This window comes from Aegilops tauschii, chromosome 3, assembly GCF_002575655.3.
Source record: "Aegilops tauschii subsp. strangulata cultivar AL8/78 chromosome 3, Aet v6.0, whole genome shotgun sequence".
Taxonomy (NCBI): domain Eukaryota; kingdom Viridiplantae; phylum Streptophyta; class Magnoliopsida; order Poales; family Poaceae; genus Aegilops; species Aegilops tauschii.
In genome coordinates this window covers 536,664,056-536,685,243 of record NC_053037.3, presented here as the reverse complement: position 1 = coordinate 536,685,243, position 21,188 = coordinate 536,664,056, and the positions used below count along the sequence as shown (strand labels likewise).

Genomic DNA, 21,188 nt, shown 5'->3' with positions numbered 1-21,188 from the left:
ACTTATATTTAGGAACGGAGGGAGTAGTTTGCATCACTTGATGCTCTAGAGCAAATTTTACATTACTACGGGACCACTGTATCATCCTTCCGTTGTAGGAAGGGGTGTCTGCATCGAGCAGTTTTTCCTTCCAAAATCTGTCCAACCATCTCATAATTTTAGCAGCGATACAGACAACTAAATAGATGATCCATTGTAAAAGTTGTCTGCAGTAAATAATTACAGAGACTAAATAGATGATCCAGCTTCGACCCCGGTCTTCCTGCCTGCTGCCACAGGAGGACTGCGGACATGTTTGCCCGGCAGTTCATCAACCTGGTGATGAAGGACCTCCGCGTCGGCGGCTCGTACTGGCTGAGCCGCATGATGCCCGAGGAGAACCTCTTCTACCCGTCCGTGGTGGAGGCAGGGGCGCAAACATCGCAAGGCAATAGGGAGAATCGGATGACGTCGCCGCCATTTACGAGCACCCTGGACCTCCCCGGGCCGGTGGCCAGATTCAAATCATCCCGCACGGCCAGCTCGACGCTCGATTTCATGCCCTTCTACGGGCGAGACGGCGAGGGCAAGATCGTCGCGATCGACTCGACCGGGCACGCCGTCCTGCACGACGCCGACGCCGCCGACGACGACTACGTCGGCTCCACCGTGATGCTGCCCCGCCTCAACGCGTCCAAGTGGCGGAGCCCCATCTCCGTCTGCGTCACCACCGCCAACCCCGGCGCCGCCAAAGACCATTACCCTGAGGCCCTCTACGCCCTCAACATGTCCAACTCGAGCGACTTCGAGGCTCTTGTCTACTGCAACCCACCCGGGTCCGGGAGGAACGATGAAGACAAGGCTTGGCACTGGCGCCGGCTCCCGCCGCCGCCCTACCTCGACGACCCGGCCTGCCGAGACCGCACCATCCAGTCCTACACGCTGCTCCAGGACGGCAAGACCATCTGCATCTCGTCGGTCCCCGGCGACGGTGGCTTCGGCACCTACTGCTTCGACACGTCCACGCACCAGTGGACCAACGTTGGCCGCTGGTCGCTGCCCTTCTCCGGCCGCGCTCTGCACGTCCCGGAGCTCCATGGCCTATGGTTCGGCTTCCTCGGCGAAGACCAGCAGAAGCTCGGCGCTGTCGACCTCTCCTCTCTGGACAGTGCTCCCAAGGTGCTGCACGAGTGGGGAGGCTTCGCCCCTCCCGAGGACTGGTCGTTGGTTTATAGCGAGATGGTGTACCTGGGGGCCAAGAGGTTTTGCATCGCCAAAACCTTCGACATTTACGACAGAGGTCAGCTAGTTGACACGGCTTCTGTCCTCATTGGTGTGGAGATTGTGAACGGAGCAGCGAAAAAGGCCATGCTGCGGATGAAGCACAAGAGCATCTGTCGGTGTATAAAAAGAATGACGCACTTTTGTACCCCTTTACCTATGCTCGGGCAGTCGGAGCCGCGCCCGCGGTCACACCAAGCAGAACAGGGGAGGTGAGCCAAGGTAAGACCGAAGCCCAAAATAATTAGAGCAACGCCAACGCCAAGGCCAAGACCACAAAGAGTAGAGGGACGAAGCAGGTTCCCCCGACAAGACCCTTGCCGGGACAGTCTCAGCAGCCCCGGCAAGACCCTTGCCGGGGCAGCTCGCTCCACAGCAACAGAGCAAGCCACCCTTGAGCCCACGGTCCCCAACGCCATCATCCACGTGGGGCCAGGGCTCGGGAAGGTACCTCTGTGGTGGCATGCAGATCTTTATGAAGACATATTCAAGATCAGGTGAGGATTAGAAGACGACGATCCTCGGCAAGATCCTTGCCGAGGAAGGCCACCAGACCCCCGGCAAGGTCCTTGCCGGGGACGACAACGCGCCGCGGCAAGACCCTTGCCAGGCCACACAGCAAGACCCTTGCCGGGCCACCCGGCAAGGCCCTCGCCAAGGACGCCAGCAGGGCCACCGCCAGGCCCGCACCAACCAAGTTTCCACCGTCGTTCGCATGCAGCTGCCAGCTCAACCAGCTGAGCAGGCACCTGCGTGGCAACATGTAGCTCCCGGGCCAACTCGTCAAGCGCCTGCGTGGCGGCATGCAGATCTTCGTGAAGGCTCCACCACCGCGCCACCCTAGCTGCCTGCCTGCCTACATGGCACCGCACGCCTCACTGGCCAGGGCGCGTGTCGAAGCGAGAAGGAGCGGCGACGGACAGGACGGGCCTCACCCCGTCCCCGATAAAGCAAGGGGACACCTAAGCTACGCATTAAATGCGTCTTGTCCTGTAATACGAGCGATAAGCTTATAGCACTGTGCGCCTTTCCACCTCCTGTGTGCCACTGTGGCAACCCATTTCGACTATAAAAGGAGGCCATGGCATACTGGAGAAGGATTCGGCTCTTTCGAACCACGCACTCACCACAGCTAGTTCGAGAGCTCAAGAACTCTCTGAAAAGCACCCACCAAAGCAGGACTAGGGTTTTACGCATCCTCGCGGCCCAAACCTGGGTAACCGATCCTCGTGCTGGCTACTGATCCTGCTCTTCTTGCAACCCTGCGCCCCGGCAACCGTAGTAGGGATTCTTGTGATCCCATAGGTGTCGTTTCCCCGACATCTTTGGCGCGCCAGATAGGGGGCGCAATTGTGAGAATCTGGTCTAGTAGTTAGCCTAGCAGTTCTTCGTCGCCATGGCTCCTAAGAAGAAGACAGCCGCGGCGATCGGCTCGTTGGGAGCCGAACGGCCCGTGCCGTCGCGGACGAGCAGTGGACCGGTCGCGGACAGGACCCGGGCCGCGGTCCGCGAGCACCAGCATCGCCCTGGCAGTCAGAGCCTGGCGAGCGGCGTCGTTCGCGCGCCAGACGACTGGCCGCACGTCGCCAGATTCAAAGACGGAGCTGGGCCCCCCGCTGGCGGCGCGGGCCCTCCAGGGGTGTCGTTGTGCCACCTCCGGGCGGCGCAGCGACCTTCAAGACGCCCACACGGCGACCACTGCGCGCTCTTCCCATGGTATGCGCGCCGAGCAGCGTCACCACATTGGTGACCCTGCGCACCACCGTGGGAAGAGCCCTGTGCGTCATCCGCAAGATGAAGGGGTTCAACACGCTCGCCGAAGTGCTGGCAAAAATGGCACGCAGCCGCTGGGTCGTAACAGAGCTCCTTCTAACGTAGTTAGAAGTCGAAGCGCGCCGCGATCCACGCAGCTGTCGCCGCCGCCCACGCCAGCGGAAGCTTTGGCGCGCGCGCAGCTGCTCCTCGACTTCCCTCCTGCTGCGGAGAAGCTCGACGAGTGGAGGGCCACCATCCGGAGCCTCGTCGCCGTCGCCAACAAAGACGATCCGCGACCGGCGGGGCCCTCAGGTCGGCGCTCCACTGAGCCACCGCATGCTGGCGCTGGGAGGACCGGGGGAGCTGCGGCCACGGTGCACTCTCCTCCTCCTCGCCAGCCGCCGCGGGCGTCGGCCCGTCGTGACAACGCTTGTGATAACATCTCCATAGCGTCGTCCGACCCGCGGACCCTCCGCGACCAGCGCCAGGTCCTTCGGGAATGAGCTCACGAAGACGCTCGAACCACCGTCGAGCGCCGACGCGAAACGCGCCGCCAGTCGGACAAGCGGGCGGGACCCGCTATGGACCACCCAGCACCGGGGGGGCGGCCTACCTTACGAGGTGGGCTGCCCGGCCTTTACCCGTGAGCTGCGGCAGTTCCAGTGGCCGTCCCACCACACGTTTAAGCCCGACGTCGGCGAGAAGTACACTGGCACGACCCATCCGTCCGAGTTCCTCAGCATCTACACCATCGCGATGCAGGCTGCTGGAGCTCGCGACGACAAGGTGCTTGCCAACTATTTCCCGCTAGCGCTGAAGCCCAATGTGATGTCTTGGTTGATGCACCTGCCTGTGGATTCCATTTCTTCTTGATCGGATCTGTGCCATGAGTTCGTTGGCGCCTTCACAGGAGGCCACCAAGCTCATGGCCAGGCCAGTGATCTGCATATCATTCCCCAGAAGGAAGGGGAAACCCTGCGCAAGTACATCCAGAGATTCAGCCGGGTGCAGTACAACATCCCCGACGTTCATCCCGCCGCTGTGATCAGCGAGTTCCACTAGAACGTGCGCAACCGCAAGATGCGCGAAGAGCTGGCGATGACCAAGGTTAAGGATGTGGCCGAGCTCTACGTTCTGGCCGATAGGTGCGCCTGGGCTGAAGAGGGAAGGAAGTACCCCGGCGAAGACGCCGGCGCGGAAACCGACTCTACCGATGAAGACGCCGCCACCCCGACGAAGAAGGGCCGGCGTCGCAACAGGAAACGCAAAGGCAAGGCCGTGCTTGCCGTTGAGGGATCTGACGACACCGGTGCCGGCAAGAAGGTCAAGGCAGACACCCCCGGCAAGGAGATTGTCGGGTGCGCCCCTGCCGGGCCTTGGCGACTACCGACAAGCCAAGAAGCTCCGGCAAGCAATACTGCAAGATCCACCGCACCAAGGGTCACGACCTCCAGAACTGCCGACAAGTCGAGCTGCTTGCTGAGAAGCAAAAGGCTGAGTACGAGAGGCGGGAAAAGGAGAAGTACTAGGACGGTGCTGAGGGATCCGGCAAGAAGCGCGGCGGCCAAGGAAGCCGCCCCGGCAAGATCAACCTCAAGCTGAACCCTGAGAAGTGTGTCTTCGGCGTTCCGTCCGACAAGCTTCTCGGGTTCTTTGTGTCACAGCGCGGGATCGAGGCAAACCCGGATAGGATCAATGCTATTGAGCAGATTGAGGCGCCCAAGCGGATCAAGGATGTGCGTCGGCTCACCGGCTGCATTGCCGCCATGAGCCAATTCATCTCCAAGTCCGCCGAGCACGCCCTTCCTTCCTTCAAAATCTTGAAGAAGGCAGGCCCAATGGAGTGGACCCCAGAAGCCGAGGCAGCATTGCAGGATCTGAAGAAATACCTTTCCTCCACGCCAATACTGGTTCCGCCTAAACCACAAGAGCCGTTGCTGCTATATCTGGCGGCGACGAATCAAGTGGTCAGCGCCGCGCTGGTGGCACAGAGGGAGGTCAACGAGGAGGAAGTGACGGCGACAGAACCAGCGGATGGCAAGCCCAAGATTCCCCCGGCAGGGCCTGGTGCTGGCAAGGCGAGGCCCCCGGCAGAGTCTGATGCCACCGAGGCAGTGCCCGCGCAGTCAAGTGAGGTGGTGCAGAAGAAGAAGATGATGCAGCACCCGGTTTACTTTGTCAGCTCCCTCTTGCAAGGCTAGATCGAGGTACTCCGGTGTGCAAAAATTGCTCTTCGGCCTCCTTATGGCCTCGAGGAAGCTGCGTCATTACTTCCAAGCCCACGAGATCACTGTCGTCACCCGCCTCCCGTTGCAACAGATACTGCATAACCCAGATGCAACCGGAAGGATTGTGGAATGGGCCTTGGAATTGTCAAGCTTTGGTTTAAAGTTTGAGAGTACCTCGACAATCCAGAGCAGAGTCTTGGCGGAATTCATTGTAGAATGGACCTCGACGCCTGACGAAGAAATCCAGGAGACCACTCTCCTCGGCAAGGAAGCAGACCGCGACTGGATCATGTACTTTGATGGGGCTTTCTCGCTGCAAGGCGCCGGTGCCGGTGTGCTGCTCGTCGCACCCACCGGAGAGCACCTCAAGTACGTGGTCCAGATGCACTTCCCCAGGGAGATGTCCACCAACAACACTGCTGAGTATGAGGGATTGCTTGCCGGTCTCAGGATCGCGACAAACCTCGGGGTTAAGAAGCTCATCGTCAGGGGTGACTCGCAGCTCGTTGTCAGACAGGTCAACAAGGATTATCAGAGCCCATTGATGGAGGCTTACGTAGATGAGGTGAGGAAGCTGGAGGAACGCTTTGACGGTATCCAAGCGGAGCACATCCCCCGAATGGAGAATGACATCGCCGATTACCTGTCAAAGCGTGCCGCATTCAAGCTACCTGTGGAACCAGGTACCTTTTTGCTCCGGTTAACTCAACCATCCATCGAACCATCAACAGGGCAGAACAAGTGGAGGAAGTCAGGTCCCAGCAAGTACTTTCCTACCGAGCCCCCTGGGGCCCCAGCAAGGGTGCTGCCGCGGACGCTGAGCCTGCCCAAGAGCAACTGGCTCCGGCAGGGCATCAAGCCCTGGCCGTAGAGACAGCCGCTCCCATGGCGGGAGAGATGCCTTTGGTCCCTGCCGTCGAGCCCCAGGCTCCGGTGTGGGCGCAGCATACCATCCAATTCCTCCAAACAGGGGAGCTTCCTGAGGAGCAGGAAGAAGCGGAGAAAGTAGCCCGTCGGTCCGCCCTGTACCAGTTCGTCGATGACGTCCTGTACACGAGAAGGCCAAACAGCGTGAAATTGAAGTGCATCCCCCGAGAGGAAGGACTGGAGCTGTTGGCGGAGATACATGGAGGCATATGTGGCTCCCACATAGGGTCGAGGGCCCTTGCCGGAAAGGCGTTCCGGCAAGGTTTCTTCTGGCCCACTGCCCTCCAGGATGCGACGGCACTAGTAACCAAGTGTGAAGCGTGTCAGTTCCATTCAAAGAAGTTTCATCAACCAGCTCAAGCCCTTCAAACAATCCCTCTCTCCTGGCCATTCTCAGTCTGGGGGCTCGATATACTGGGCCCTTTCCCCCGCGCTGTCGGGGGCTTTGAGTACTTGTACCTTGCGATCGACAAGTTCACAAAGTGGTCGGAGGTGGAAGCAGTGAGAAAGGTGACTGCTTAGTCAGCTGTCAAGTTTTTCAAGGGACCGGTCTGCCGTTTTGGTGTGCCAAACAGAGTCATCACCGACAACGGCACGCAGTTCACAAGCCACACCTTCATGCAATGCACTCAAGACCTCGGCAACAAGGTCTGTTTTGCTTCCGTGGCACACCCACAGAGCAACAGCCAAGCGGAGAGGGCAAATGCTGAAGTGTTGCGAGGCCTAAGGACAAAGACTTTTGACAAGCTGCGCAAGAGCGGAAGGCGCTGGATTGATGAATTGCCGGCGGTTCTTTGGTCGATCAGGACGACGCCAAATCGAGCCACCAGCCAGACACCTTTTGCCCTGGTATACGGGCCAGAAGCAGTTCTCCCCACGGAACTCATATACGGGTCACCTCGAGTGCTCGCTTATGATGAGCTTGAGCAAGAGCAGTTGCGCCAAGATGACGCAACGCTCCTTGAGGAAGATCATCTTCGGGCGGCTCTGAGAGCAGCGCGCTACCAGCAAGCCTTGCGTCGCTACCATAGCCGTAAGGTTCATGCCCGAAGCTTTGAGGAAGGCGACCTTGTTCTTCGGCGCGTTCATTCGACCAAGAATTCCAACAAGTTGACGCCAAAGTGGGAAGGCCCTTATCGGGTAATGCGAGTCACCAGGCCCGGCGCAGTCCGCCTGTAGACCGAAGATGTTGTCCCAGTGAGCAACTCCTGGAACATCGAGCATCTTCGCAAGTTTTACCCATAAGGCGCGGCTTGCCGGGCCTCCCGGCAAGCCACCTTTTGTACAAGCTTTGACGGCAAGGCATGTAACCCTTTGTACGAAGCCAGGCGCAGACCCTGAGCATAAATAAATGAAGCGCTGGCGCCCTAAGTCATAGCATGCATGCTAGGTCGAGTCTCTTCCTTAGTTAGGGTTGATAGTGCTCAGCGGCGACTAACCCCTAGCTTAGAGGTCGAGTACGCGTCTATCTGTTCTTTTCTGTCCTCCTTTGGTTCGCAGGGCACGTGAGCACTTCTGCTGAGCTACTTGGAAGAAAGAAAACGGACCGGCGTCCCAACCCCGGCAAACCAGGGTTGCCGGGGGCTGCAAGCACAAGGATCCAACCGCGGCAAGATGAGGTTGCTGGGGGCTGCAGATCCAGATAAGTCTTTCATCCTCTGTCGTGCATTTCGGAACGGAACTGGGGCATGTGAAACCTCGTTTTATCTCCAGGCTACCGTGCTCCCCTTTTTCCCATACCTAAGGATTATCTCCTAGGTCTGGATTTGGTTGTAGCCGCGGCAGCAAGGAGGTAGAACGAGGAGCCTAAAGCCCACTTCATCCCTGCCTCCGCCAAGAGCGCGAGAATGGTCGGGTGAAGTGAGGGGGACGGCAAGGCCTGTTGCCGGGCGAAAAACATTTATCTTAAATAATAACAAGGATTCGCTCCTTGTCGCGGGGTCTACCCACGAACGAAAAACCCGGCAAGCATCCCTTTTTCATTAAAAACATCCTATACAGGTACAGTTCATACGGAATGAAAAACATGAGCAAGGGGATTACAAGTTTTAAATTTAACAAGGCCCGAAGGCTTACAGATTAAAAAATGGATAAGATGCCCGTGATCCCTTTCTTGTCCCTCTCCTCAGGAGGCAGGTCAAGGAGGCGAGAGGGCAAAAGGGGCGCCTAGGCGAGCTACGAGCAGCAGAAAGCACCAAGAGAACACCTCGGTGGCCGCCCACGGGTGGGCCGGTGATGGCGGTGCCGGGAAAGGAGCTGGAAGACGAGGCGGCAGGACCGGCAGTACGCGACGAAGGCGTCGGTGCCCGCGTACTCCAAGTTGACGGCCTTGCCGCACGCCCTCTTCCTCTTCCGCCGCCTCCCGACGCCAGCCGCCCAAGGAGACGGCCCCGAGAAGTTCAAGGAGCTGGCCCCACCCCCGGCAAAACTCTGCCAGAGGAGCGGCCAGGTGCAGATGCTACTGCTGCCGCACCCGCTCAGGCACGGGGCGTCCGACGCCTAGTCGGACTCATCCCCGTCATCTGCCCCGCTGTCCTCCTCATCACTTTCGCTCGAGGAAGAGCTTCCATCGTCGGAATCTCCATCGGAGGAGCTCTCCACGCAGCACTTGAGGCGAGTCCCGAAGTCTCCGAAGACCTTGATGGAGAGCAGGTCGTCCTCCATTAATTTGAAGTAGAGGACGAGCCCCGCCGTCAGGCTGTGGATGTGAGCGAACGTCTTGCACCCACGACGGAGGTACATGACCCGAGGAGCCGGGAAGTCGACGTCGACCCGCGTGCCCCCATTCCCACAACCCCTCATGTGCAGTCTGAGGGATTGGGGCGGGTCACGCTCCATCTCCCGAGAAAACGGGGTGGGAAGACGAAGACGGCGACGCGGAGGCCGGCGCAGCCCGATGAAGAACTCGCGGGGCTGGTCTTCGACGTGGCCTTCCATCGGAAAAGGCATCATTGACGGGGGCGAAGCCGGCGCGCCGCCCCGTCCTCCTCTTCCCCGAGCACCACGACCTCTGCCCTGGCCTCGCCCACGGCCTCGCCCCCTCCCCCTTCCCCTCGCGGCCGGTTCCACCACCACGGGCTCAGGAGGAGGAGGGACGCGTTGTCGGGCGGCGACCCTCGCCGCCACCATCGAGGGACCCGGATTCCCTTTCTCCATGGCGAGTGAAAGGAAGAAGCAGAAGCAAGAGGAGATAGATGACAGAAGAGTGTGGGACGCCATCCCCCCTTCTCCCTCTTTATAAAGGTGCGGGGTCAGGGTTCGGCTGCCCCGCTCGGCCAATCCAGCCACCGGAGGTGCAGGGAATCAGGACCGACCCGCTGCCCCAACCAGCGACAGCCCGGTTTCCCGCCTCCACCGCTTGCCGCCCCAGGCGCATGAAGGACGCGTGGCGGACGTGCAGAACTGAGAGGACGGGTGAAGCGACCTCTCCCCACCCCGTGATCGTGGGGAGTGGCCGCCTTGAAGACCGCGACCCGGCCCCATTCAGTAAATGAGCCGCGCCTCCACGCCTCCCTCTTTTTACGGGGAAGGCGCGAGTCGCCTCTTTACTGCGATGTGATGCACGCGTGCAGAAACCGCCCCACGCATGCCGCTCACGTCATCCACACCCCTCCACGCCGCGCCGCACGCGGGGGTCGTGGGAAGCACAACGCGCGAAAAGTTTTACCGCGGTAAAAACCGCCCCGCCTGCCCGCGCACCGTTTTGGGCCTGGCCCAACAACGTGTCGCGCTTATGTGTGGCCCAGACCCGGGGGCTCCTGTCGGTGTACAAAAAGAGGGGCGCACTTTTGTACCCCTTTACCTGTGCACGGGCAGTCGGAGCCGCGCCCGCGGTCACACCAAGCAGAACAGGGGAGGTGAGTCAAGGTAAGACCGAAGCCCAAGATAATCAGAGCAACGCCAAGGCCAAGACCACAAAGAGCAGATGGACGAAGCAGGTTCCCCTGGCAAGACCCTTGCCGGGGCAGCTCGCCCCACACCAACAGAGCGAGCCACCCTTGAGCCCACGGTCTCCAACGCCATCATCCACGTGGGGCCAGGGCTCGGGAAGGCACCTCTGTGGTGGCATGCAGATCTTTGTGAAGACATATTCAAGATCAGGTGAGGATTAGAAGACGACGATCCTCGGCAAGATCCTTGCCGAGGAAGGCCACCAGACCCCCGGCAAGGTCCTTGCCGGGGACGACAACGCGCCGCGGCAAGACCCTTGCCGGGCCACACGGCAAGACCCTTGCCGGGCCACCCGGCAAGGCCCTCGCCAAGGACGCCAGCAGGGCCACCGCCAGGCCCGCACCAACCAAGTTTCCGCCGTCGTTCGCATGCAGCTGCCAGCTCAACCAGCTGAGCAGGCACCTGCGTGGCAACATGCAGCTCCCGGGCCAACTCATCAAGCGCATGCGTGGCGGCATGCAGATCTTCGTGCAGGCTCCACCACCGCGCCACCCCAGCTGCCTGCCTGCCTACATGGCACCGCACGCCTCACTGGCCAGGGCGCATGTCGAAGCGAGAAGGAGCGCGACGGACGGGACGGGCCTCGCCCCGTCCCCGATAAAGCAAGGGGACACCTAAGCTACGCATTAAATGCGTCTTGTCCTGTAATACGAGCGATAAGCTCATAGCACTGTGCGCCTTTCCACCTCCTGTGTGCCACTGTGGCAGCCCCTTTCGACTATAAAAGGAGGCTCATGGCATACTGGAGAAGGATTCGGCTCTTTCGAACCACGCACTCATCACAGCTAGTTTGAGAGCTCAAGAACTCTCTGAAAAGCACCCACCAAAGCAGGACTAGGGTTTTACGCATCCTCGCGGCCCGAACCTGGGTAAACGATCCTCGTGCTGGCTACTGATCCTGCTCTTCTTGCAACCCTGCGCCCCGGCAACCGTAGTAGGGATTCTTATGATCCCATAGGTGTCGTTTCCCCGACAGCATCACTTTCATCTTCGAACGCTGTGGCATTGAGTCTGTGCTATGACTGTCCGTCATTTGTTTTGTTTAAGGTTTCGACACTGAATGGTTGAAGGATGTTGTAAATGATCTTCGAGGCATTTATGCTACAGTTGTCTTTTTAAAGATGTTGTAAATTGTACATGACTAGATTTTACATGAGTAGTATGTCATCTTTTTTGCTACTGATTTATCTAAAGTATAAACCAAACTGAGATCCACCATATATAAGCTCTAATAATCTTAATGTTTTAAGTTAAACTAGAGAAGCTATTTTGGCAGAACTATTGCCTCCTCATTAGTTATCTTTGCTCTCTCGATATGTAAAAGTTACTCCCTTCGAACTAAAATCACGACACTATTATGGAATGGAGGAAGTATTTTGGTAGAAGCAATTTTTTGTCAATCGGCAGTTCTCTCGAACTGTTTGTTACTTTGTCAACCACAGTCATATCCATTTTCTTACAAAGCGATGAATCACACGTGTCGTTGCCCTACATCCTCGTTTAGCAGCCCTGGGTCAAGGTCAATTAAAGGCAAGAATAATGATGATTAAGAAAACGAACGATGGCAACCCTTGTTATCCTCCGTGATCATTTAGCAGCCCTAGGGGTTAAATAGAGAGCAAGAAGATGATGTGCCTAGACAGAAAACAACACGTATCAAAAGATAACAAAAGAAAGGGAAAAAATAACAAGCAAAACAGCAAAGTGGAGGGGGTCTATGTGTCCATGCCACCTACCCTTGCAAAGCAGCAAAACCCAGCACAGTCTATATAAGAGCACGGCGCAACGCACTGAAGCAAGGAGAACAGAGTGTACCAGAGTGCCATGGCTCTGGAGTTGCTGTACTCTTTCCTCCTCTGGCTCATCGTGCTCGCCGGCAGAGCCACCTCCGCTCCTCTGCACTCGCAGTGCCTGGACAACCCGCCGGACCTGACCTCCACCGGAGCCGAGGCTGGAAAGGTCGTCGATGACCTGGCCGGCTTCACGGCGTACGTCACCGGCCCCGTCCACTCCGACCGGGCCATCGTCCTGGCATCCGACATCTTCGGTTAGTTCATTTGGTTATGAATATGGTTGTATATATATGTGGGAAAAGAAACGGTACTTGTTTATGTATATTTGGTTCCTTTTTTGCGATGAAAAAGAAAAGCTGCATATACGTACTTGTTTATGTTTATAAATATGGTTTTTGCATTCTGATTTCTTCAGGATTCGAAGCGCCATTGCTGAGGTTTGACCATCTTCTCTGGTTGTACTCATTGTCATTCGGTCTCCTATGTGTATTTTTTCAAAAAAATAAATGGGAAGAAGGTTCATCACCTTCTATCTCTACACATACTAGGAAAGTACAAGGTCATAAGATACTCTTGAGGTGAAAGTGACCCACTAACAACTCCAAAAAGATCCTAAAAAGAACTCCAAAAAGCAGACCCACTAACATCACGCCATGTACATTTCTCTCTCTTTTTGATTAAATGAAAAAAAAATAACATACTCCCTCCAATGCAAATTAATTGACGCACACTTAGTACAACAATTGGAGGAAGTGGCAAATTTTAGTCAACCGTCTGTAGCTATCTTTGAGAGAGACTTCAGAACTAACTTAGTATTCCCTCTGTCCTAAAATATAAGAACGTTTTTAACACTATACTAGTGTCAAAAACGTTCTTATATTATGGGATGGAGCGAGTATATCACATATTTTCCTCGTACATTGCAAGCTCCCGTTCAAGATATTTAACCTTCTATTGACCAATAGCTACAATTAAAATTATTCTTCTTTCCCAAATGCATGGCATGATGTAATAGGTGGTTTTAGTTATGTGTTTTGATCTAGCATTTATATTCTGGTGTGTTGCCTATGGGCACGTTCCTGGGAGCCGCATGTTCAAATGTGAGAAAAGGTGTTCTACTGTGAAATTAGTCATGTTCTTTACAAATAGTGATGAGACCACTTATTAACATAGTTTTCTGCTTCAAGATTTGTTTCCAAGAGTCTCAAACTTTTCCCGTGTTGAGGATGTATACAATCATTTACCATGAAATCCTTCATTATTTCTGAATTTATAGTCAAGTATGCAAAACGGCAAAACTAAGGCATGTGATTTTGAATTTCTTTACGTAATCTCACTAACCACCACCCCACCCCCCCCCCCCCCCCGGTAGGTACAACCTCTGTCATTTATATATGTAGAAAAATCAAAGTGATACGAGAAAACATTGAGTGTCATGGGCGATCATTAAATTCTTTAACCTGACAGCATTGCATCTGAATTATAATCATGCATGGTTGTGCATAATGTTTCTACATGACAAGGAAGGCAGGCAGCCGACAAAGTTGCTGAAGCTGGATACTACGCCGTGGTGCCCGATTTCTTCAATGGGAAACCTTACACAGGTGACCCAAGTGTAAACATCACACAGTGGATAGATGATCACTCTCCGGTAATACATTTCAATAATAACTTTGCTCTGATTTTTATTAAACAATTTTCAACTTTCCTTGATTTTTATCTAGAATACCTTGAAACACACTATTGTCAAAGTGGTATGGTCCAAAAGATTTTAGGTATATTTATGTTGAAGTTCCATTGTGGACTATTCAAAAAAAAAAGATGTACTACGCTACAGAGAAACTTCCTAAATTGATATATTATCTACTCGGTTTATCTTATAGGTAAAAGCCGCTCGAGATGCTAAACCAATTTTTGCAACCTTGAAAAAAGAGCAAAAATCAATTATTGGAGTTGGGGGATACTGTTGGGGTGGTTAGTTAAATCAATACACATTACTGCAACACTGGCAATACAATCAATATAACTCTTCTGTTTAACAATTCCAAACATAACTCAATTATTTTTCTTGTCCCTATGAACTAACAGGAAAGTTTGCAGTGGAGATAGGGAAAATGGAGGAGGTGAAGGCAATCGTCATCTCCCATCCTTCATCCATCGTTGTTGATGATATGAGAGGTGACCCTTTGCTTCTACTGCTATGGTCACTGGTTCAGTGTGAATCCCTCTTCTTATTATTTTAAGTTTACGTGGAACTCAGAGGTCAAGTGCCCCATTGAGATCCTTGGAGCTCAAAATGACACAACTACACCACAGAAGTTCATATATCAGTTTTTGCACGCCCTTCGTAAAAGAAATGACAAGGTGAGTTAGTATCGGATCTGTTGACACTTGATATTGAATTCTTTTATATAGCTCTATTGGCACTGCTATTCTAAAATTTAAAATGCAATTTTCTGAAGTATATTGTCCGATTTAGAAACATCATAGTGGGTGCAACCGGCACACATTTCACATGTTAACATGATCGCGAACGAAATACAACTGTATTTATCAAATAAGAGTTCATATTTCATGATGTAGTTGGAGGATAAATCTCAATGTATGCAATTACTCACTCTATTTCCTATCATTTCACATTTTTACTTTTTTGAGTGTTAATCATGGTACTTAACTTAATATATACTTTAATTTACATTAAGATGTGCTAACAAAATTATAATACTCAAAAACTGTTATATAATCATTGTACAAAGTTTGATGCAGAAATAATTCTTGGACAAGTAAATGAGAACAAAGGTAGAACTATAGAAATATTGTTTGACTTAACAACTACGTACCCTTTTTACGCAAGACTTGTCACAAATGGTGTATTCATAGAGCTTACCTAGCTAGCCTCGTATGCTTGCTTATTGTAGGTACCTTACTTCGGCAAGATCTTTCCAGGAGTTGCACATGGCTTTGCTTGTAGATACAATAGCACCGACCCATTTGCAGTTAGAACAGCTGAACAAGCTCTTGCCTTAATGCTCGGTTGGTTCAAGAAATATCTGGAATGAGAAATATTAATCACAAAAGTTAGGTCCGATACAATTCTAAGTCTCATATCCAAGTAAAGTTCTCCAAAACAAATTTTTTGTAGATTCGTATGCATCCATAAAAAAGGTACATGTATTGAGTATGATTTGTGAGTCATTTGTAACCTCCGTATTGGTATGTATATTGTTTGTTTATGCCAAAAATCTATGTGAAGTTTAAACATATGCATTTTAAATAATTATTAATTATATGATATGACTATAACTTCAAGAAAATAATCCATAAACCGCATGGGTGAACACCGGGGTGAAGGAAATATGCCCTAGAGGAAATAATAAAGTTGTTATTTATATTTCCTTATATCATGATAAATGTTTATTATTCATGCTAGAATTGTATTAACCGGAAACTTAGTACATGTGTGAATACATTGACAAACAAAGTGTCACTAGTATGCCTCTACTTGACTAGCTCGTTAATTAAAGATGGTTAAGTTTCCTAACCATAGACATGAGTTGTCATTTGATTAACGGGATCACATCATTAGAGAATGATGTGATGGACCCATCCGTTAGCTTAGCACAATGATCGTTAAGTTTTATTGCTATTGCTTTCTTCATGACTTATACATATTCCTCTGACTATGAGATTATGCAACTCCCGAATACCAGAGGAACACCTTGTGTACTATCAAACGTCACAACGTAACTTGGTGATTATAAAGATGCTCTACAGGTGTCTCCGAAGGTGTTTGTTGGGTTCGCATGGATCAAGATTAGGATTTGTCACTCCGTGTATCGGAGAGGTATCTCTGGGCCCTCTCGGTAATGCACATCACTATAAGCCATGCAAGCAATGTGACTAATGAGTTAGTTGCGGTATGATGCATTACGGAACTAGTAAAGAGAATTGCCGGTAACGAGATTGAACTAGGTATGATGATACCGACGATCGAATCTCGGGCAAGTAACGTACCGATGACAAAGGGAATGACGTATGTTGTTATGCGTTTGACCGATAAAGATCTTCGTAGAATATGTAGGAGCCAATATGAGCATCCAGGTTCCGCTATTGGTTATTGACCGGAGATGTGTCTCGGTCATGTCTACATAGTTCTCGAACCCGTAGGGTCCGCACGCTTAACGTTCGATGACGATTTGTATTATGAGTTATGTGATTTGATGACCGAAGTTTGTTCAGAGTCCCGGATGAGATCACGGACATGACGAGGAGTCTCAAAATGGTCGAGACGTAAAGATCGATATATTGGAAGGCTATATTCGGACATCGAAAAAGTTCTGGGTGGTTCGGGTATTTTTCGGAGTACCGGAGAGTTACGGGAATTCGCCGGGGGAAGTATTGGCCTTCATTGGCCTTAGTGGAAAGGAGAGAAGGGCCACAAGGGGAGGCCGCACACCTCCCCCCCCCCCATGGGCTGGTCCGAATTGGACTAGGGAGGGGGCGGTGCCCCCCTCTTTCCTTCTCCCTCTCCTTCTCCTTCCTTCTTCTCCTACTTGGACTAGGAAAGGGGGGAAACCTACTCCTACTAGGAGTAGGAATCCCCCCTTGGGCGCGCCCCTTGTGGCTGGCCCTCCTCCTCCTCCCCTCCTTTATATACGGGGGAGGGGGCACCCCATAGACACACAAGTTGATCTTTTAGCCGTGTGCGGTGCCCCCCTCCACAGTTGCACATCTCGGTCATATCGTCGTAGTGCTTAGGCGAAGCCCTGCGCCGGTAACTTCATCATCACCGTCACCACGCCGTCGTGCTGACGAAACTCTCCCTCGGCCTCAGCTAGATCTAGAGTTTGAGGGACGTCATCGAGCTGAACGTGTGCAGATCGCGGAGGTGTCGTGCGTTCGGTACTTGATCGGTTGGATCGCGAAGACGTTCGACTACATCAATCGTGTTACTTAACGCTTCCGCTTTCGGTCTACGAGGGTACGTGGACACACTCTTCCCGCTCGTTGCTATGCATCTCCTAGATAGATCTTGCGTGATCGTAGGTGATTTTTTTGAAATACTGCGTTCCCCAACAGTGGCATCCGAGCCAGGTCTATGCGTAGATGTTATATGCACGAGTAGAACACAAAGAGTTGTGGGCGATAATAGTCATACTGCTTACCAGCATGTCATACTTTGATTCGACGGTATTGTTGGATGAAGCGGCCCAGACCGACATTACATGACCGTGTTCATGAGACTCGTTCTACCACCGTGCTTCGCACACAAGTGGCTAGTGGGTGTCTGTTTCTCCAGCTTTAGTTGAATCGAGTGTGACTACGCCCGGTCCTTGTTGAAGATTAAAACAGTAAACTTGACGAAAAATTGTTGTGGTTTTCATGCGTAGGTAAGAACGGTTCTTGCTAAAGCCCGTAGCAGCCACGTAAAATTTGCAACAACAAAGTAGAGGACGTCTAACTTGTTTTTGCAGGGCTTGCTGTGATGTGATATGGTCAAGACGTGATGATATAGAAATTGTTGTATGAGATGATCATGTTTTGTAACAGTTATCGGCAACTGGCAGGAGCCATATGGTTGTCGCTTTATTGTATGAAATGCAATCTCCATGTAATTGCTTTACTTTATCACTAAGTGGTAGCAATAGTTGCAAAACCAATAGTTGGCGAGACGACCATGTGACGACACGTTGATAAAGATCAAGATGATGGAAATCATGGTGTCATGCCGGTGACGATGGAGATCATGACGGTACTTTGGAGATGGAGATCAAAGGCACAAGATGATTATGGCCATATCATGTCACATATTTTGATTGCATGTGATGTTTATATTTTATGCATCTTATTTTGCTTAGTGCGACGGTAGCATTATGAGATGATCCCTTACTAAAATTTCAAGGTATAAGTGTTCTCCCTAAGTATGCACCGTTGCGACAGTTCTTCGTGCTGAGACACCACGTGATGATCGGGTGTGATAAGCTCTACGTTCATATACAATGGGTGCAAGTTAGTTTTGCACACGCAGAATACTTGGGTTAAACTTGATGAGCCTAGCATATGCAGATATGGCCTCGGGACACGGAGACCGAAAGGTCGAGCGTGAATCATATAGTAGATATGATCAACATAGTGATGTTCACCATTGAAAACTACTCCATCTCACGTGATGATCGGACATGGTTTAGTTGATATGGATCACGTGATCACTTAGATGATTAGAGGGATGTATATTTAAGTGGGAGTTCTTAAGTAATATGATTAATTTAATTTTAATTTATCATGAACTTAGTCCTGATAGTATTTGCATAACTATGTTGTAGATCAATAGCTCACGATGTAGCTCCCCGTTTATTTTTGATATGTTCCTAGAGAAAAACTATGTTGAAAGATGATAGTAGCAATGATACGGACTAGGTCCGTGATCTGAGGATTATCCGCATTGCTGCACAGAAGAATTATGTCCTTGATGCACCGCTAGGTGACAGACCTATTGCAGGAGCAGATATAGACGTTATGAAGCTCGGTATGATAACTACTTGATGGTTTAGTGCCCCATGCTTTACGGCTTAGAACTGGGACTTCAAAAACGTTTTGAACGCCACAAAGCATATAAGATGTTCCAAGAGCTGAAATTGGTATTTCAGACTCATGCCCGAGTCGAGAGGTATGAGACCTCTGACAAGTACTTTGCCTACAAGATGGAGGAGAGCATGTGCTTAGATTGTCTGAGTACTACAATCGCTTGAATCAAGTGGGAATTAATCTTCCAGATAAAATAGTGATTGACAAAGTTCTCTAGTCACTATCACTAAGTTACTAGAACTTCGTGATGAACTATAATATGCAAGGGATGACGAAAACGATTCCCGAGCTCTTCGTGATGCTGAAATCGACGAAGGTAGAAATCAAGAAAAGCATCAAATGTTGATGGTTGACAAGACCACTAGTTTCAAGTAAAAGGGCAAGGGAAAGAAAGGGAACTTCAAGAAGAATGACAAGTAAGTTGCCACTCCCATGAAGAAGCCCAAAGCTAGACCCAAGCCTGAAACTGAGTGCTTCTACTGCGAAGGAAATGGTCACTGGAAGCGGAACTGCCCCAAATACTTGGCGGATAAGAAGGATGGCAAAGTGAACAAAAGTATATATGATATAAATGTTATTGATGTGTACTTTACTAGTGTTCATAGTAGCCCCTGGGTATTTGATACTGGTTCAGTTGCTATGGTTAGTAACTCGAAACAGGAGTTACAAAATGAACAAAGACTAGTTGAGGGCAAGGTGGCGATGTGTGTTGGAAGTGATTCCAAGGTTGATAAGATCACCATCGCACACTCCCTTTACCTTCGGGATTGGTGTTGAACATAAAATAAATGTTATTTGGTGTTTACGTTGAGCATAATATGATTGGATCATGTTTATTGCAATACGGTTATTCATTTAAGTCAAAGAATAATTGTTATTCTGTTTACATGAATAAAACCTTCTGAGCTCATACACCCAAGGTGAATGGTTTATTGAATCTCGATCGTAGTGATACACATATTCATAATATTGATGCCAAAAGATGCAAAGTTGATAATGATAGTGCAACATATTTGTGGCACTGCCGTTTAGGTCATATTGGTGTAAAGCGCATGAAGAAACTCCATGCTGATGGGCTTTTGGAATCACTTGATGCTTGCGAACCATGCCTCATGGGCAAGATGACTAAGACTCCATTCTGCGGAACAATGGAGCGAGCAACTGACTTATTGGAAATAATACATACTGATGTATGCGATCCAATGAGTGTTGAGGCTTGCGGCGGGTATCGTTATTTTCTGACCTTCACAGATGCTTTGAGCAGATATGGGTATATCTACTTGATGAAACATAAGTCTGAAACATTTGAAAAAGTTCAAATAATTTTAGAGTGAAGTGGAAAATCATCGTAACAAGAAAATAAAGTTTCTACGATCTGATCGCGGAGACAAATATTTGAGTTACGAGTTTGGTCTTCATTTGAAACGATGTGGAATAGTTTCGCAACTCACGCCACCTAGAACACCATAGCTGTTGAGGATATAGACCTTAGAGTCACCCGCCAGGAGGGGCCGGGTTACTCTATGGTCGTTGCCAGAAGCCCGGAGCCAAGCTTGAAGACGATGGGCCAGAGATGGGTTTAAGACCCGGATATGGCTTAAGGCCCGTAGTTACAATCATTATTATGGTAGAACTTGTAGTGTAAGGCAAGTATAGTTGAGAGTCCGAGCCGGACACTCTTATGAGCCGGACGGGACTCTGAGAGCCGCTAGGCGTCAGCCTCCCTATATAAAGGGACGACCCGGCAACGGTTTAGGGACAAGAACAATCTCATCGAAAGCCGGGCATAGCAGTTTAGCTCCCTGGTGATCGTAACCCTAATCAATACCACCTCAAACTGGACGTAGGCTTTTACCTTCATCGTAAGGGGCCGAACCAGTATAAACCCTCGTGTTCCTTGTCCCACATTAACCCCTTCAAGCTTCCTAGTTGCGATGGCTCCACGACTAAGTCCTAGCTCGAGGACATCTGCCGTGACAATTCCACGACAGTTGGCGCCCACCGTAGGGCTAGCGCACGGCGGATTTGAGTTCTTGAAGGGCAGCTTCGAAGGGCTCAAGGGATACGTTATGGGCCGGATGACCAAGAGTCGTCGCGGCAAGCTCTACATCGACGATGCAAACTGGGGCCCCGACGCCGGCTCAATTGAGTACGGGTACCGGGTCCCCTTCGGCGGAATTCATGTTTTCATTGGCAAGATTGGTGAGCCGGGCCCTGAGCCGGATCTCTACGCCGATCTCATCGAAACGGCTCAGCGTGCACGACCCACCCGGGCCCGGCCTGCCTTAAAGCGCGCTTTTGTGGGATGCATCCATGGAGGGCCCTCTGATCCGTCTGGGTCTGGGGATGAGGCGGCCGCCGGCTCTGACGGCGAGTCGGTCACTGATGAGTCAAACTCGTTGTATCAACTTCAAGATGGTAGGCTCATGGGCTGTTCCGATGGTGACAGTATTCCGGACCCGTTTGAGCCGCCAAGTCAGGTTGGAGTATTTATGGCCGGTGCGCAGCCTGTTTAGAACCCTGCTGCTGGAGCGGGAAACCCGGTGCCTTCTCCGGCTCAGGTGCTGATGGATCTCACGGACAAGTTGACGGCCCTGCTAACCGCCACGGTTGACCCGGCAGATCAAGCTCAGCACGATGCAGAGGTGGCACAGTTAAAACTGGATCTAATGAAAGCTAAGGAGGATCT

The 21,188-nt window shown here is 51.6% G+C and overlaps 2 protein-coding genes across 2 annotated transcripts; both read left to right on the top strand.

Moving 5' to 3' along the window:
- The first annotated feature begins 291 nt into the window (after positions 1-291).
- LOC141043092 (uncharacterized) lies at positions 292-11,251 on the top strand. The gene is made up of 2 exons (XM_073512014.1): positions 292-1,375; positions 11,169-11,251. Exons 1-2 carry the CDS (start codon positions 292-294, stop codon positions 11,249-11,251), a joined length of 1,167 nt encoding a protein of 388 aa, XP_073368115.1.
- A 662-nt stretch (positions 11,252-11,913) lies between these two features.
- Positions 11,914-15,167, top strand: LOC109778352 (endo-1,3;1,4-beta-D-glucanase-like). Its single transcript, XM_020336903.3, has 7 exons — positions 11,914-12,168; positions 12,330-12,351; positions 13,442-13,565; positions 13,798-13,888; positions 14,003-14,092; positions 14,175-14,278; positions 14,833-15,167. Exons 1-7 carry the CDS (start codon positions 11,946-11,948, stop codon positions 14,971-14,973), a joined length of 795 nt encoding a protein of 264 aa, XP_020192492.1. The 5' UTR covers positions 11,914-11,945; the 3' UTR covers positions 14,974-15,167.
- Positions 15,168-21,188: the final 6,021 nt, after the last annotated feature.

What these genes read in the sequence shown, in the direction of transcription:
- LOC141043092 (XM_073512014.1), top strand. Translation starts at nt 292, where the DNA reads ATGTTTGCCCGGCAGTTCATCAACCTGGTGATGAAGGACCTCCGCGTC. An exon ending in GATGAAGCACAAGAGCATCT is followed by an intron (nt 1,376 to 11,168) that starts GTCGGTGTATAA and finishes GTTTTGTTTAAG; the next exon opens with GTTTCGACACTGAATGGTTG.
- LOC109778352 (XM_020336903.3), top strand. Translation starts at nt 11,946, where the DNA reads ATGGCTCTGGAGTTGCTGTACTCTTTCCTCCTCTGGCTCATCGTGCTC. An exon ending in CCTGGCATCCGACATCTTCG is followed by an intron (nt 12,169 to 12,329) that starts GTTAGTTCATTT and finishes TGATTTCTTCAG; the next exon opens with GATTCGAAGCGCCATTGCTG. An exon ending in CGTTGTTGATGATATGAGAG is followed by an intron (nt 14,093 to 14,174) that starts GTGACCCTTTGC and finishes CGTGGAACTCAG; the next exon opens with AGGTCAAGTGCCCCATTGAG.